Below are 14,735 nucleotides of genomic sequence, written 5' to 3' on the forward strand. Positions count from 1 at the left end.
GCTACGACTGGGGAGAAGGTAGCGGCTGAGACCTTGCACCTGGATTGGGGCCCACCCACAGATTTTGTGCCAGGACCAGCCCCCTCTTCTAGCACAAGACAGGCTCTGTCAGGCAGGCTTGGCTGATCATGTGGGCTAGGAAAGTGGGCAAGCCTTGGCGAGTCACCAGAAAGGCAAATTCAGTTGTCATTCAGACCACGTTTGCGCTGGGTCTCAGCGGGGCTAGCAGAGAAGCATAGGGGCAGTGGACGAATGGAATTGGGTGATGATGGACAGTCAGACATCATCCAGAATTCTCTTCATGGAGGTCAGGACCCGGCTCAAAGGGGAGATCCTGAAGCAGGGTTCAGGTCCAAGGAAGGGATCTAAGCTGAAGGCCGAGGAGCAAGAACCAACAGAGAGAAACTTGTCCTGGGAATCACGTCATGGGGGGTGGGAGAGGGGCTTAGAACCTGGGGGGCCCTGGGAGTCTTGGCTGATACATCAGATTCCAGGCCTGATTGGCAGCTCAAATCCCGCCTACCCGTGTCCACATGGGTTTCTTGAATCCAGAATTTTGAATGAAAAGAGCATGAGACTTAGGTGTGGGTAGTTGGAGAAGGTGGAGGCTGAACAAAGCATTGTTTGAATCAGAGGTCTGGCTCCTTACTTAAAAATCACCAAGAGGGGCGCCTGGGTGGCTCAGTCAGTTCAGTGTCAAATCTGGAAAAAAAAAAATCACCAAGAAAAAAAATAATTAAAAAAATGCATAAAGGGGTATGCCATGAAAGGAGAGATCGGACCTCCACAAGTCCACCTCAACGATTTAGAGAATATAAAATCAATGGAGGTTCAATTTTATATCTATTATCATAGCAAATTTAAAAAATAATGATAATTATGCCTATGACAGTATAACAAAAATTGTTCCATTATTTATTGCTGGCAGTCATTTAAGTGGTATAACTTTTTTTTTAATATTTTATTTATTTATTTGACAGACAGAGATCACAAGTAGGCAGAGAGACAGGCAGAGAGAGAGGAGGAAGCAGGCTCCCTGCTGAGCGGAGAGCCCAATGCGGGGCTCGATCCCAGGATCCTGGGATCATGACCTGAGCTGAAGGCAAAGGCTTTAACCCACTGAGCCACCCAGGCACCTAAGTGGTAAAATTTTTTAAGATTTTATTTATTTGAGAGAGCACAAGTAGGGGGAGCAGCAGAGGGAGAGGGAGAAGCAGACTTCCCACTGAGCAGGGAGCCCAATGTGGGGCTCAGTTCCAGGATCCTGAGATCATGACCCCAGCAGAATGCAGCCTCCCAGCCAACTATGCCACCCAGATGACCCTTGGTGATATAATCTGTTAGAAAGGTAACTTCGGGGGCGCCTGGGGGGCTCAGTTGGTTAAGCAACTGCCTTCAGCTCAGGTCATGATCCTGGAATCCCAGGATGGAGTCCCACATCAGGCTCCCTGCTGAGTAGGGAGCCTCCTTCTCCTGCTGACCTCTCTCCTCTCATGCTTTCTCTCTCTCATTTTCTCTCTAATAAATAAACAAAATCTTTTAAAAATAAAAAGAAGAAGAAAGAAAGAAAGGTAACTTTGCAATATGTTCTAAGATAGACAAAATGTTTATAACCCTTCATTAAGCGTCTGCTTTCAGCCCAGGTGGCAATCCCAGGGTCCTGGGATGGAGCCCCACATCAGCTCTCTGCTCAGCGGGGAGCCTGCTTCTCCCTCTGCCTCTGCTGCTCCCTCTGCTTATGCTCTCTCACTCATGCTCTCTCAAATAAATAAAATCTTTAAAAAAAAAAAAGGTTTTTTTTTAGATGAAAAAAAAATTATATGTACAAAGTTTTTTTTTACAAGGGTGTTTATTGTAAACATTGTACACAACCAAAATATCTTCTTATGGGGCTATTCAGATATAGTTAAATTATCTACTGTAAATATTATGCAGCCATTATATTTATAGTCACAAATCTTATGGATATAACAGGAAATTCTGGAGAGATTTGATAAAATGGAAATAGCAGGACATGAACTTATATTTATACCATATCTATTGGTGTGAAAAAATGATGTGTGCATTTGGAAAAATCTGGGAAAATTTAAAAAGGTGATTAGATGAGAAATATCTCATGAGAAAGTTTTTCTAATTTTGTTTCTGTACTTAATTTGATATTAGTTTTTTTTTTTTCTAAAAAGGAAAGACAATAAAACGTTAAAAATAGGTACCCAGGTGCACCTGAGTGGCTCAGTCACTTAAGCATCTGCCAAAGCGTCTGCCTTTGGCTCAGATCCAGGGTCCTGGGATTGAGCCCCGCATTGGTCTCTCTGCTCGGCGGGGAGCCTGCTTCCCTGTTTCCCTCTGTTTCCCTCTCTGCCTACTTGTGATCTCTGTCAAATAAATAAAATCTTAAAAAAAAAAATACAACTCTTTATCTCAGGGTCCTGAGTTCAAGCCCCACATTGTGCATAGAGCTCACTTACAAAAAATGTGGCCCTAGAATCCCTTAATAAACTCTTAGATATTTAATACAGTCCTCCTGAGATAACAAATTCCATAAAGGCATTACCTTCTGTAAGCAGTAGAACTTCCCTTTATTTGTCCTTTAAAGTCCAAAGTATAAGCTCTTCCTCTATGTACCAGGATTGATTAGAAAAGTCCAGATCGTTCCTTTTCACACCTATTTTTATTTTTATTTATTTATTTATTTTTAAGATTTTATTTATTTACTTGAGAGAGAGACAGTGAGAGAGAGCATGAGAGGGGAGAAGGTCAGAGGTAGCAGACTCCCCATGGAGCAGGGAGCCGGATGCCGGACTCGATCCCAGGACCCTGGGATCATGACCCGAGCCGAAGGCAGTCGCTTAACCAGCTGAGCCACCCAGGCGCCCACCTATTTTTATTTTATTTTTTTAATTACCTGAGCTCAGCGCCCAACCTGGGGCTCAAACTCACAACCCTGAGATCTACAGTTTCAAGCTCTGCAGACTGAGTCAGCCAGGCGCCCCCACACCTGATCGTGCAGTTTCCAGGTCTATCCTCTTAACCTTTCTTCGTCTTTGCACACTGAAGAGTCCTATTTTTTAATAGCCCTTGGATGGTTTTAGCTGTCCTCTGGATCTCTCTCCCTCCTGCCTGTCCCCAGAGACGCAGCGATGGAACTACACACAGTAGCCCAGATTCAGCCGCATCACCACCATTTTATATTTGGGTGGAATGATTTTTGTTTTGTTTCCAAAAGGCCTTTATGGTGGTGGCTGGCCAGATGCTGGTGGCTTTTTTAGCTCTGGTGGCATATTAAGCCAATGTCTTCTGGGAACAATAGAGAATTATTCCCCCCCACCCCGTGCTGTTCTTTTACTCTTTTCTTATTTTTTTATTTTTTATTTTTCAGCTTACAACTGACTGCTCCCAGCTATCATTTAATTTGTAGAGCTAGGAGTACTTCTTCCCAGAGCATAAAACTGTAACTGAAGCTCATAGGACGTTTTTTGTCAGCTCACACAGCCTAGAAATGCTCTCGAACATTAGCACTCAGGAAGATCTGGGGGCATCTGTGGGGCTGGGGGTCTGCCTGGTGCTGTCTTTCTTGCATGATTTCTACTGGCGATCAGTCCTGTCTTTTCATATCCACACATTTTTCCATCCAGAGACATGCCTGTTTGTTTCTGTTTCCTTTCCCTGATCCACCCCCATCCCCCCACCTGCGTTATGAGAAAGTGCTTCCCTTTCTCTGTCTCCTCACAGCCCCCCACCCCTCTGATGTAGAACCATGAGGGGCGGGGAGCGTTTTAACCTCTAAAGGACTGGTTACTGGCTTCCCTAAGTACCGGAATAACCGTGGACATGAGTCAGATGTGATTTCCTCCTGCTGGAAACGTGTTGCTTTTCTTTGAGCAGGTTCTGCTTCCTAAAAACTAAACAGAAAGAATGTCTGGAGTGGAAAGAGCTTGGGCTGTGGAGCCAGGCCGACCTGGACCTGGGTTTTCCATTTAAATTGAAGGGCTGCAATGTGACCTTGGATGGATGACTTACCCAGTCTGAGCCTATATGAGGAAGCTGTTGCTGCTACTACCATGTCCCTTAGAGCATGTCCCACAGGCCACCTGGGGATCTCATTACAAAGCAGATTCTGATTCACTAGGTCTGGTAGGGCCTGAGATCCTGCAAGTCTCTCTTTCTCTTTCTCTCTCTTTTTTTAAGATTGTATTTATTTGAGAGAGTGAGAGAGCGTAAATGGGGGTGGAGGGAGGCAGAGGGAGAGGGGGAAGCAGACTCCCCACTGTGCAGGGAGCTGGATGCAGGGCTCCATCCCTGGAGATCATGATCTGAGCCAAAGGCAGACACGTCACTGACTGAGCCACCCCGGCGCCCCTGAGATCCTACATTTCTAACAAGTCCCCAGGTAATACTGATTCTGGGGGACCTCAAAAAGCAGTGGTTCTTGTTGTTGTTGTTTCTAAAATTGTATGTATTCATTTGAGAAAGGGAAAGACAGAGAGAGTACAAGCAGGGAGAGAGGCAGAAGCAGGTGACCCCCCCACTCCCCCACCCACGCACCCACCCCCGCCCGCTGAGCTGGGAAACCCACCCCGGGGCTGGATCCCAGGACCCAGAGATCACGACCTGAGCCAAAAGCTTTAAACCTTTAAAAACCTTTAAACCTTTAAAAACCACTGATGCCTGGACCTCATGGCGGACTCCCCAGCCCCTTTGCAGTTTGATTGGCAGTGGGATGTAGTCTGGGCGCTGGGCCTGGAAGAACTCCCCGGATGATTCTAATATGCATCCGAGTTTGAGACCTACTTCTTAAAGGGTTATTAGAAGTAAATGTGAAACACCCGACAGGCAGAGAAAACCATGGTTTTCTTCTTTCCGGTTCCTTGCCCTGTTCTCTCTCTGCCCTAGTCCCCAGCCCATCAATCAGTCAGGAAAACCAGGGCACCAGCATCTGCGCTTGGCTTCGAGACTCCTCCCCGAGCACCTGGCATGGGAGTTCTTAAAGCCACTCATGAGGGGCGGGGCCCAAGATAATAACGCGATGTGGTCCAGCAGTGGGAATTTTAAAAGCTCCCCAGTGACTCTAATACAGCAACCAAGTTTGAGAAGTAGTGCCTTTATGAGATTGCAAAGAGTGAAGAACACGGGAATGACGTCAATTACCAAGGGGCGGTACAAGGACTCAGGGCTGGAGTGCCCCAGAATAGGAAGCCAGGCCAGACACCAGGTCCCTGAGATCTTGTGTCCCGGGTAGTTGGAGGGATCCGCTATCCATGGCCCCAGCAGAAGGGGGTTTCCTGCCTTGTCTCCCCTTCCTCCCTCCTCACACCCATCCCCTCCCTCCTGCCAGGTTTCCCAGAAGCGCAGACCCTGCTGCTCTGCCCTTTTGCCCTCCGACAACGAGTGTGGGCTTGTCTGTTGAAGGAGGAGAAGCTGGGATAAAGGGTCAGTTCTATTCCAGATGAGAGAGCCCAGGAAAAGACTTGGAACTCCCCCTAACCCCCACCGCCACCCCACAAGCCCAGGGATTCCTTTCAGGGCCTCAAACATTTATTGAGCACTTACTATGTGCCAAGTTCTGTGCTAAGCCCTGGGATGATCCCTGCCCTGAAGAAGCTCAGAGGGGAGACAGGGTGTAAGCAATAATGGTCCATGCAGGGAAAAGAAGAGGAATGTGTCCTGGTTAGTGACGGGGACCAAAGGAGGAAAGGAGCCGATGTGAGGGAATCGGAGCACACACCCCAAGTCGCTTCCGCTGAGTCTTGCAGGATAAGCAGTGGTTTTCTAGGCAGATGTGGAGTGGCAAGAGAAGCCCAGTGTTGTGAAATGGCCCAGCACATTCCGGGAGCTGGAATTCTTCTGGGAGCTGGAGCGCACTTGGGGAGTGAGTGGTAAGAGGAGGCTGGAAGGCCGGGCCAGCCCACCGGGCAGGGCGCCGCAGCAGACTCTGGGTTTCATCATGCAAAGAACAGATGTTCTTTGCCTGTTGAGGTACTTGGCAGCAGAGGAGAGGCACCCCCTGACTTGTGTTTCTGGTGAATGCCCCTGGGTGTCACGGGGAGACGGATGGATGGGGAAGCTGAGGGCAACGACCCAGGCGAGTCAGGAGAGTCGCGGTGAAGTCAGCACGTGTACTCGCAGATGGAAAGCGGGGAATGGTGGGAGCCCTAACAAGAAGGCAGACTTGATGGGATTTGATAGGGGGGCAAGAGACGCACTCGGGGCAGGGCCTGGGGAGAGGGCGGTAAGGTACACAGGGCACAAAATTGAAGGCCTCGTTCACTCAAAAGATCGTGCAGGTTCTGGGCTTGAGTGAGAAGGAAGCGTCTGGGATGGGTTCAGGCCTGTGCTGTCAGGGTGAGCCAGATGGTGAGACAGCGTCCCGGAGCAAGGCCTGGGGGAGGTATAAGCACAGCTGGTGGCAGGGGGTGGGGTGGCAGTGAGGACAGGCGGCTCTCCAGGGCCCTGAGCTCAGCAGGAGCTCTCTCTTGGCCTCGGAGGCTGCGTGGGGCCACTCCGATGGGCCCGCTGTCATGCAGGGGCCAATGGCATCCTCACAGAGCCCCACCCCTGGCCCCCCAAAAGCAGCCCTCCACCCCTGTCCTGCTCCGTCCCCCGTGATGGGGCTTCCACAGGTGGCAGAGGGGTCCCCTGCCCCCACACCATGACAGCAGCCTCTGCTTGCGAGCCTGGAAGCAGGTCAGCTGGTCCCACTGGAAAAAATTCCAGTAGGGACGCAGCCAATATCATCCAGTGGCTCAAGGTGATTTCAACCTTCCGGGAAGCCTGCGATGAAATCAGAGGACAGCTGGAGTGCCCGGGGGCAGCACCCTCTGATGAGCAGGAGTGAGAATGTGTTTCACGTCACCCTGGTTTACCCAGTTTATACGCATCTATTATCCGTACGGCAGGTCTGTGCTGAGCACCGGGGCTCACAGAGTGGGGCCAGAGGTGGTGGGTTCAAATCTTACCTCTTCGTTCACTAGCGGCATGACCTTGGTCGAGTTTCTCTCCATCTCTTCAGTTAAGTGAGGAGAGTAACAGGAGCTTTCTCTTGGGCTGAGGATGGAGATCATGTTTGTTAAGGGCTGAATTCAGCCCCTCAAAAATAGGACTCAGCAATATTTGTCAGACATCCTGGAACAGAGGCCATTCTGATATTACAGATGTGAGAGCTGAAGGGGACCCTTGGTCTAGGCCTTGCACTTAGTGGCGTCTCTCTGGCTGCCCCCAAAGCTCATGCGGCTTCTGGGGCCTCACATTGCCCCTTGGTGCTGCAGAAGCTTCTTCTGCTTTCCATGTCAGCTGAAGATTACACCTGTGTTGAGAGCCATCTTCTTGAGTCAGGAGCCTGTTAACTAAAGATTTGGGCTGCCCGGTCACTGCTCCCCACTCTTAAACACCAGCTAGGAGCTAAATGCCAGGATTCAAAAGCCTCCTGCACGCCCCTCCCAGGCATGGTGAACCAACCTTCCAGCTGTATCCAAATCAAACAGATCAGGTGCCTATTTTCCCTGAGGGATGCCCTCTCTTTGCCTCACTTAATGGTCTTATTGATGATGGAAGCCTTGGGCGGGAGCCCAGGAGGCTGGAGGGGCAACTTTGTTCTCAGGGAGGGCCATGAGGCCCCATCAGGGACACATCTTTGGTCCACTCCTGGACGGACCACAGAGCAGGGAAGCAAACCTCTCAAGTTGGAGATGCTGTGGCCATCTTTGAGAATCCCATCCCTTTAACCCCTCTGTGTCCGCAGGCCATGGAGAGCAAGCTACTCATCGGGGGCAGGAACATCATGGATCATACCAACGAGCAGCAGAAGATGCTGGAACTAAAGAGGCAGGAGATTGCGGAGCAGGTAGGGCTGGGAGCTTCAGGTCTCGTGGACGCTCATGGCCTTGAGGTCTTGTCTGGAGGACACAGGGCAGTGAGCCGTCAGGGACTCAGCATCCCTGGGATACATTGCTAAGAACCTCAGACACGCAGCCCTGGGTCCCATGGGTCCCCCAGCCCAGGAGCTGCCTCTGTCAAGGGCACCGCCAGCTGAGGGGTGAGAGGAAGTGGTGGCTCTCCATGGCTGGTGGTTCTCCAGGCCTTCCACAAAGGTGTGAGTTCTGTGCCAACCGTATGACAATGTCCTGAATCTTCAAGAACCACAATTTGTTGGTCCTACCAGTCATCTGTGATGCCATATGGGGAGAGGGCAAGGCAGCTGGGAAGCCAGTATGATGCGAATCTATCTTGGCTTGATACTCCTGGAATGGGCCAGCTCTTCGGGCGGGGGTCTCCATCCCCAGGGGGCAGTGTATGGCACAGACATGGCTACATGAGCTAAGAAGGAGGTTCAGAGAGGCTCCGCTGACGGGTAGGAGCAGGGGCCATGGGCCATGGGACGCTTTCTTCTCCTTCCCGGTGTCTGTGGCCACAGTGGAGCTAGATCCTGTGATAGGCAGAGTGAGCTTGTACCCTGAGCTCCCTTGGCCCTCCCTGGGACATGCTGGCCCACTGAGCCCCTGTGCCCTGCCTTGGCCTAGAAACGCCGTGAACGGGAAATGCAGCAAGAGATGCTGCTCCGCGACGAGGAGACCATGGAGCTCCGGGGCACATACACGTCCCTGCAGCAGGAGGTGGAGGTCAAAACCAAGAAGCTCAAGAAGGTGAGAGGCTGTGTGGGGGGGGGTGCAGCCTCGGCCCGAGGCAGTCACTGACCCCACCTGAGGGGGTCTGTGCTTTAGGGAACTGCTGAAGCCCAGAGTGACTTCGCCAGGGCTGCCGGCCTGAGGAGTGGGGGGAAGGCAGGGGTCCGGGGCTGGGGCAGACTAGAGCCTCTTCTCCTGGGCCAGGCTGGGCCTGGTGGGCTGGGAAGGCCTTCACCTCCAGTCTCCTGCTGCCATCCTGACAGCGGTGGGTAACTTTCCCTGTGCAGTGTCACCAGCGAGTCACGGTTGGGTAGCCAGGCCCAGGACAGGAGTGTCAAGGAGGCCTGAGGAGACGCAAGCCTGGGGGAGCTCTGGAGGGGAGCCGCAGGCCTCTGTAGACACAGGAAGGAATGAAACTGATCTCCGGAACCCTGCAAAGTCCAGGGCCAGGGAAGGGCGTGGACAGGGACAGGAAGCGGCAAATTCCAGCCCAGATTCTGGGAAGAACCTGGAAAACCCGCTGGGTTGCTGATGTGAGTGGCCCAGAGCAGGCCAGGAGGAGGCCCAGCTGCAGTGGCAGTTTCCAGGGACGTATCTTCCTCTTGGCGGGTTAGGAGCGGGATCGCTCCAGGAAAGCCGGATCATGATCCTGGAGAGGCAGGAGTGGGACAGGTCACCTTCCAAACTGGCTTAGGCCCCCTTCCCTCCAGGACTCCGGCACGGCAGTTCTGTACTTGGGTCCTGACCCGGACTCTTGTAACTAGTGGTGTGACCTTGAGCAACTGTGTCCCTGAGTCACCTCCTCTACCAAAAGAGGGTGTTGGGACTAAAATGTCTCTCGGGTCCCTTTCAGTTTTCCACAAGGTGACAGCCTCGGAGAGGGAGCAGGTAACAGGTCCTAGGGGAGGAGGGACAGGGTGGCCCTTTGAAAACCCCGCCCTCATCTGTGGTAGGGCAGGAGGGAGGAGGCAGGGGCCTCGCCCTGGACTCTGCTGGTGGAGCCTGAGCCTGCAGCATCGGGGTCTGGGCCGGGAGACAGGGGCCTCGTCACCCCACGGCGCAGCCTCTGAGCGGCGCCTGTCCCCGCACAGCTCTACGCCAAGCTGCAGGCGGTGAAGGCAGAGATCCAGGACCAGCACGACGAGTACATCCGCGTTCGGCAGGACCTGGAGGAGGCGCAGAATGAGCAGACCCGGGAGCTCAAGCTCAAGTAGGGCCCCCTCCTCTTCCCATTGCTGGTCCTCCGCTGTCCATCATTACCTGGCCTCTCTCTGAGGGGCTTATTCCTTCCTCAAGGCCTCGTTCCAGCCGTCTACTCCCCCAGGAGTCCACATCCCTTAGGAATAAAATGTGTCTGAGGGGGGAGGACGAGTTGCTTATACCGCCTCTGTTTCCTTCTCCTTCCTCTGCCCGGCCGCAGCGATGAGTCTCCCGAAGTGCATGCTGGGTGCTGGCCAGGAGTGACCCCTTGGGCCCTGAGTCCACAGTCTTTGCCCCAGAAGCAGGGGTTTCAAGTTCTGTGATTGCTGTAGGGATCCTCACTTCTCCAGCTGTCCGGTTTTTCCGTCTCCTCTGTTCCCTCTTGACTTGCCTCTTGACATCTTGCTCCAACCTTCGCATGCCCCCTGTGGTCTCTCCCTCCCCAGTTTCCCATCTCTACCTCATTCCTGCTCCCAGGTACCTGATCATCGAGAACTTCATACCCCCTGAGGAGAAGAACAAGATCATGAACCGGCTCTTCCTGGACTGTGAGGAGGAACAGTGGAAGTTCCAGCCACTTGTGCCCGCCGGAGTGTGAGTCCCTCACCGCCTGGTCTGGGTGCACCCCAGGTTGGGGGCGGCCAGGGGTCTGCGGTGACAGCGGTTTTCTGTGGATTTGGAGATGGGTAGGAAAGATGCAGGTGGAGGATGGATTTCTCCAACGTAGGCGTCTTCACGAAGGAAGGGTGTTCTGCCTAAAACAAAATGTCTCAGGTGCCCCGTGAGGGACCCAAGGAAGGGAAGAGCGTCTCAGCCTTTTGGCAGTCCCAGTGAATGACAACATCCAGTCAGTCTGGAGAAGATTCATTCATCGGCTGCCAAAAACAGCAACAATAGTTAATATTTGCCTTCCTGTGTTGGGCACTGTGTACAGGACTCTCCGGACTGAAGGTAAATCAGACACGGTCAGAGCTCACAGCCCGGTCAGGAATGCAGGGAAGTGATCAGATCAGGAAATGATAGCGGTGTGACCCAGGCTTGGTCAAGCAGCTCAGCCTGGTGATTCAGCATTTCCACCTGTTTCTCTACAGCCAAGCTGGAAGGGACAGTTTGCATCCGCCGACTTGGTGTATCGCTCCCCCTGCTGGTGGCTTGAAGAATAAGATGCTCCTCAAACCCAACAGAGGGACTGACTGCCTCACTCAGCCCAACCACAGTCCTTTAACTGAAAATCTGTACAGGGCTGTTTAGGAGGCTGAATACCAAAGCACTTTCCTGGGGGTTCTTTGCTCTCTTTATCTTAGGAATATTAATGACAAGATAGCACAGGATTCTCCCCAACACTAGGTGGGAAGCTAGCTATAAAGGTCTCTGGCTTCTCCCCAAAACATCAGATGCCTAGTTAATCGATCTGCTGTCTAAAAGGCTGGCCCTACCCAAGCTTACACATTGCAGCTTTGTAAGTGGCAAGTTCATGAATAGAGGACTTTTCAATGGTGTCCCTTTGGACTTGACGCAAAGCTTCCAGGAGATTCTGAAAGGAAGCCCAGCTTGAAAGCCACTACTCTAGTGCCCTCTGCTGGAGAGAGATGCTGGTGAGGCTTCTGATTTGTAGGGTTATTGATTTTGTAGTTAGAATTCTGAGTTTCTCAACTTAAGTTTTACAGGGGTGCCTGGCTGGCTCAATTGGTAGAGAATGCAACTCTTGACCTTGGGGTTGTGGATTCAAGCCCCATGTTCGGTATAGAAATAACTTAAAAGTAATTTTTTTTAAAGATTTTATTTATTGGGCGGCTGGGTGGCTCTGTTGCCTTTGGCTCAGGTCATGATCCCGGAGAGTACCAGGATCCAGTCCTGCATCAGGTTTCCAGCTCCGCAGGGAGTGTGCTTTTCCCACTGACCTTCTCCTCTCTTGTGCTCTCTATCACTCAAATAAACAAACAAATAAGGTTTTATTTATTTATTAGAGAGAGATCGGGTCAGGGTAAGGGGCATAGGAAGAGGAAGAGGAAGCAGATTCCCTGATGTGAGCAGGACTCAACCCAGGACCCTGAGATCATGATGTGAGCTGAAGTCAGGTGCTTAACCAACTGAGCCACCCAGGAGCCCCCAAAATAAAAGCTTTGAAAAGAAAAAAGTTTGCAGGTTGAGGAATTTCTTTACATTAGATAGAGATGAGATGAGAGACTCTGAGAAGGCATGTTTTTTAACTTTTTATTTTGAAAACTGAGCATTGCAAGAACAGTGCAAAGAATTTCCATATACCCCGGATGCCTGCTGGCTTTCCTAGCCCATTGTCTCCGTCTCTTTGGCTTTAAAGGTGAAGCTGTGCTCCTGACCTGCTGTTTGTGTGCCTCAACCCCCTCCTCCCCACACCAAACAGTTCTGGGCAGAACAGGAGAGCTTAGTTGCTTTTGAGGCCCTGTTCCCCCTTCTTCTCTCTCTCCTCTTTTCCCCACCATCCGTCTTGTCTTGCTCGAGGAGAGTAGTGCAGAGAGAAAAGGTGTTTTCCTTGCCATCAGAAAGCCTGAAAATTGATCATTTCTCAAAAGCTTCCCACTGGGGCATATCTGTGTAGTGTTTTCTTTACAGAAATCTTTGGGAAGAATCAGGCCCTACATATTGACTTCAACTTGCACAGAGTTGCCCCCCAAACTGCATGCAGGGGTATGTTGGGGGGGGGTGTTTGGTTTAGTTTTATTTTAGAAATAGAGGGACAGCACGCCAGGGGCAGAGGGAGCAGGAGAGAAAGGCTCTTAAGTGGGACACCTGGGTGGCTCAGTCGGTTAAGCATCTGCCTTTGGCTCAGGTCATGATCTCCAGGTCCTGGAATCGAGTCCTACATTGGGCTCCTTGCTCACCCAAGAGCCTGCTTCTCCCTCTGCCTGCCGCTCCCCCTGCTTCTGCTCTCTCTCTGACAAATAAATAAGTAAAATCTTAAAACAACAACAACAACAAAAAAATCTCAAGCAGGCTCCAGGCCCAGTGCAGAGTCCTATGCAGGGCTCCCTCTCACAACCCTGAGATCCTGACCTGAGCCAAAATCAGGAGTCAGACACTCAGGGTGCCTGGGTGGCTCAGTCGTTAAGCATCTGCCTTCAGTCCAGGTCACATTCTAGGGTCCTGGGATGGAGCCCCACATCTGGCTCCCTGCTCAGCTGGGAGCCTGCTTCTCCCTCTCCCTTTGCCGCTCCCCCTGCTTGTGTTTCCTCTCTCACTATATGTCTCTCTCTGTTAAATAAATACATAATCTTTATTAAAAAATTAAAATTTTAAAAAAGTTAAAAAGAAAAGAGTTAGACACTTAACCAACTGAGCTAGCCAGGCACACCCGCCAGGCAACTCCTAAAACACGCCCATATGTACTTATTTGGGAAATCTACCCCGTTTTCTTTTTTCTCCAACATCTCTGTATCACCATTGGTTGAATCACAGGTAAGGTGCCTTCTATCCTCACAAACAATTTTGAAAGAAACTTGAACTGAGAAACCAGTTTCACAGCCAGCTCCAGCAAAAACTACTGTACAATATGACCTTGAATGTTTAGTTTCTCATTATAGACTTTTTTTTTTAAAGATTTTATTTATTTGACAGACAGAGATCACAAGCAGGCAGAGAGAGGAGGAAGCAGACTCCCCGCCCAGCAGAGAGCCCGATGCGGGGCTCGATGCGGGGCTCGATCCCAGGGCCCTGGGTCATGACCTAAGCCGAAGGCAGAGGCTTTAACCCACTGAGCCACCCAGGCGCCCCTCTTATTATAGACTTTAATTTTCATTGGATTTATACAAAATTGTCTTCTAGGGGTTTATATTTGGCAATGACTGTAGCCATTGGTTCATAGTTCATAAAATTCTATTTGTGACTTTAGCCCTTGGCCCTTTGCAACCCCAGCTACCCTAGAATCTTTTCAAAGGCATCATGGTGCAGTAGGAAGAGACTGGACTTGGGGTTTAGAACATTCTGAATTCTAGTCCCTGTTCTGCCACTTACTTGTGGCCTGGAAAACGTTTTAGTTTTTGTTTTAAGATTTTATTTATTTGGGACACCTGGGTGGCTCAGTGGGTTAAGCCTCTGCCTTCAGCTTGGGTCATGATCTCGGGGTCCTGGGATCGAGACCCGCATCAGGCTCTCTGCTCAGTAGGGAGCCTGCTTCCCCCCCCCCTTCTGTGCCTGCCTCTCCGCCTACTTGCGATCATGCTCTATCAAATAAGTAAATGGAATCCCCCCCCCCAAAAAAAAGATTTTATTTACTTGAGAGGGAGAGAGGGCGAGACTGAGCATGGGGTAAGGGCCGCAGACTGCCTGCGGAGCGTGAAGACTGGCCTCGGGCTGGATCCCAGGACTCTGAGATCACAACCTAAGCTGAGATCAACAATCAGCCATTTACCCAGCTGAGCCACCCAGGCACCCCTGGGAAAGGTTTTTAAACCTCTGTGAACCCAAATTGCTTCACCCGTGAAGTTGACTTAACCAACTGAGCCACCCAGGCTCTCCCAGATGACTTTCTTAGAAGAAAATTTCAGGATCTGATGAAGGAGTATAAACATTTTGTCTATCTTAGAACATACTGCCAAGTTACCTTTCTAGCAGGTTATACCGCTTAGGGGGGCCTGGGTGGCTCAGTTGGCTGGGCGGCTGCATTCAGCTCCAGGCATGGTCTCAGAGTCCTGGGATCCAGTCCCACTCTGTGCTCCTCGGGGAGTCTACTTGGGGTTTTTCTCTCTCTCCCTCTTCTTCTGCCCTTCCCCCTGCTCGTGTTTTCTCTCTCTAAAATAAATGTAAAAATCTTAAAAAAAAAGGGGGGGGGTCAGTAGACATGCCAGGGAATGCTGCCTGGTGGACTGCTGGCCTGCGGGGACACAGGGACTAGATCGAAGAGACCAGGCTCGCTGTGGCAGAGGATTGGGCATGACC

At 51.2% G+C, this 14,735-nt stretch overlaps 1 protein-coding gene across 2 annotated transcripts in view; it reads left to right on the top strand.

The window, feature by feature from the left end:
- The window catches only part of KIF3C (kinesin family member 3C), a 34,825-nt gene that overhangs the window by 13,481 nt on the left and 6,609 nt on the right, over window positions 1-14,735 (top strand). For both annotated transcript variants that reach the window (XM_004745951.3, XM_004745950.3), the window contains exons 2-5: window positions 7,739-7,840; window positions 8,517-8,639; window positions 9,713-9,831; window positions 10,299-10,415. In XM_004745951.3, coding sequence (XP_004746008.1) covers window positions 7,739-7,840; window positions 8,517-8,639; window positions 9,713-9,831; window positions 10,299-10,415 — 461 coding nt within the window. The remainder of the gene's footprint in view (window positions 1-7,738; window positions 7,841-8,516; window positions 8,640-9,712; window positions 9,832-10,298; window positions 10,416-14,735) is intronic.

The sequence above is a fragment of the Mustela putorius genome, unplaced genomic scaffold (genome assembly GCF_011764305.1).
Source record: "Mustela putorius furo isolate JIRA1106 unplaced genomic scaffold, ASM1176430v1.1 tig00000281_pilon_pilon_pilon, whole genome shotgun sequence".
Lineage (NCBI taxonomy): Eukaryota > Metazoa > Chordata > Mammalia > Carnivora > Mustelidae > Mustela > Mustela putorius.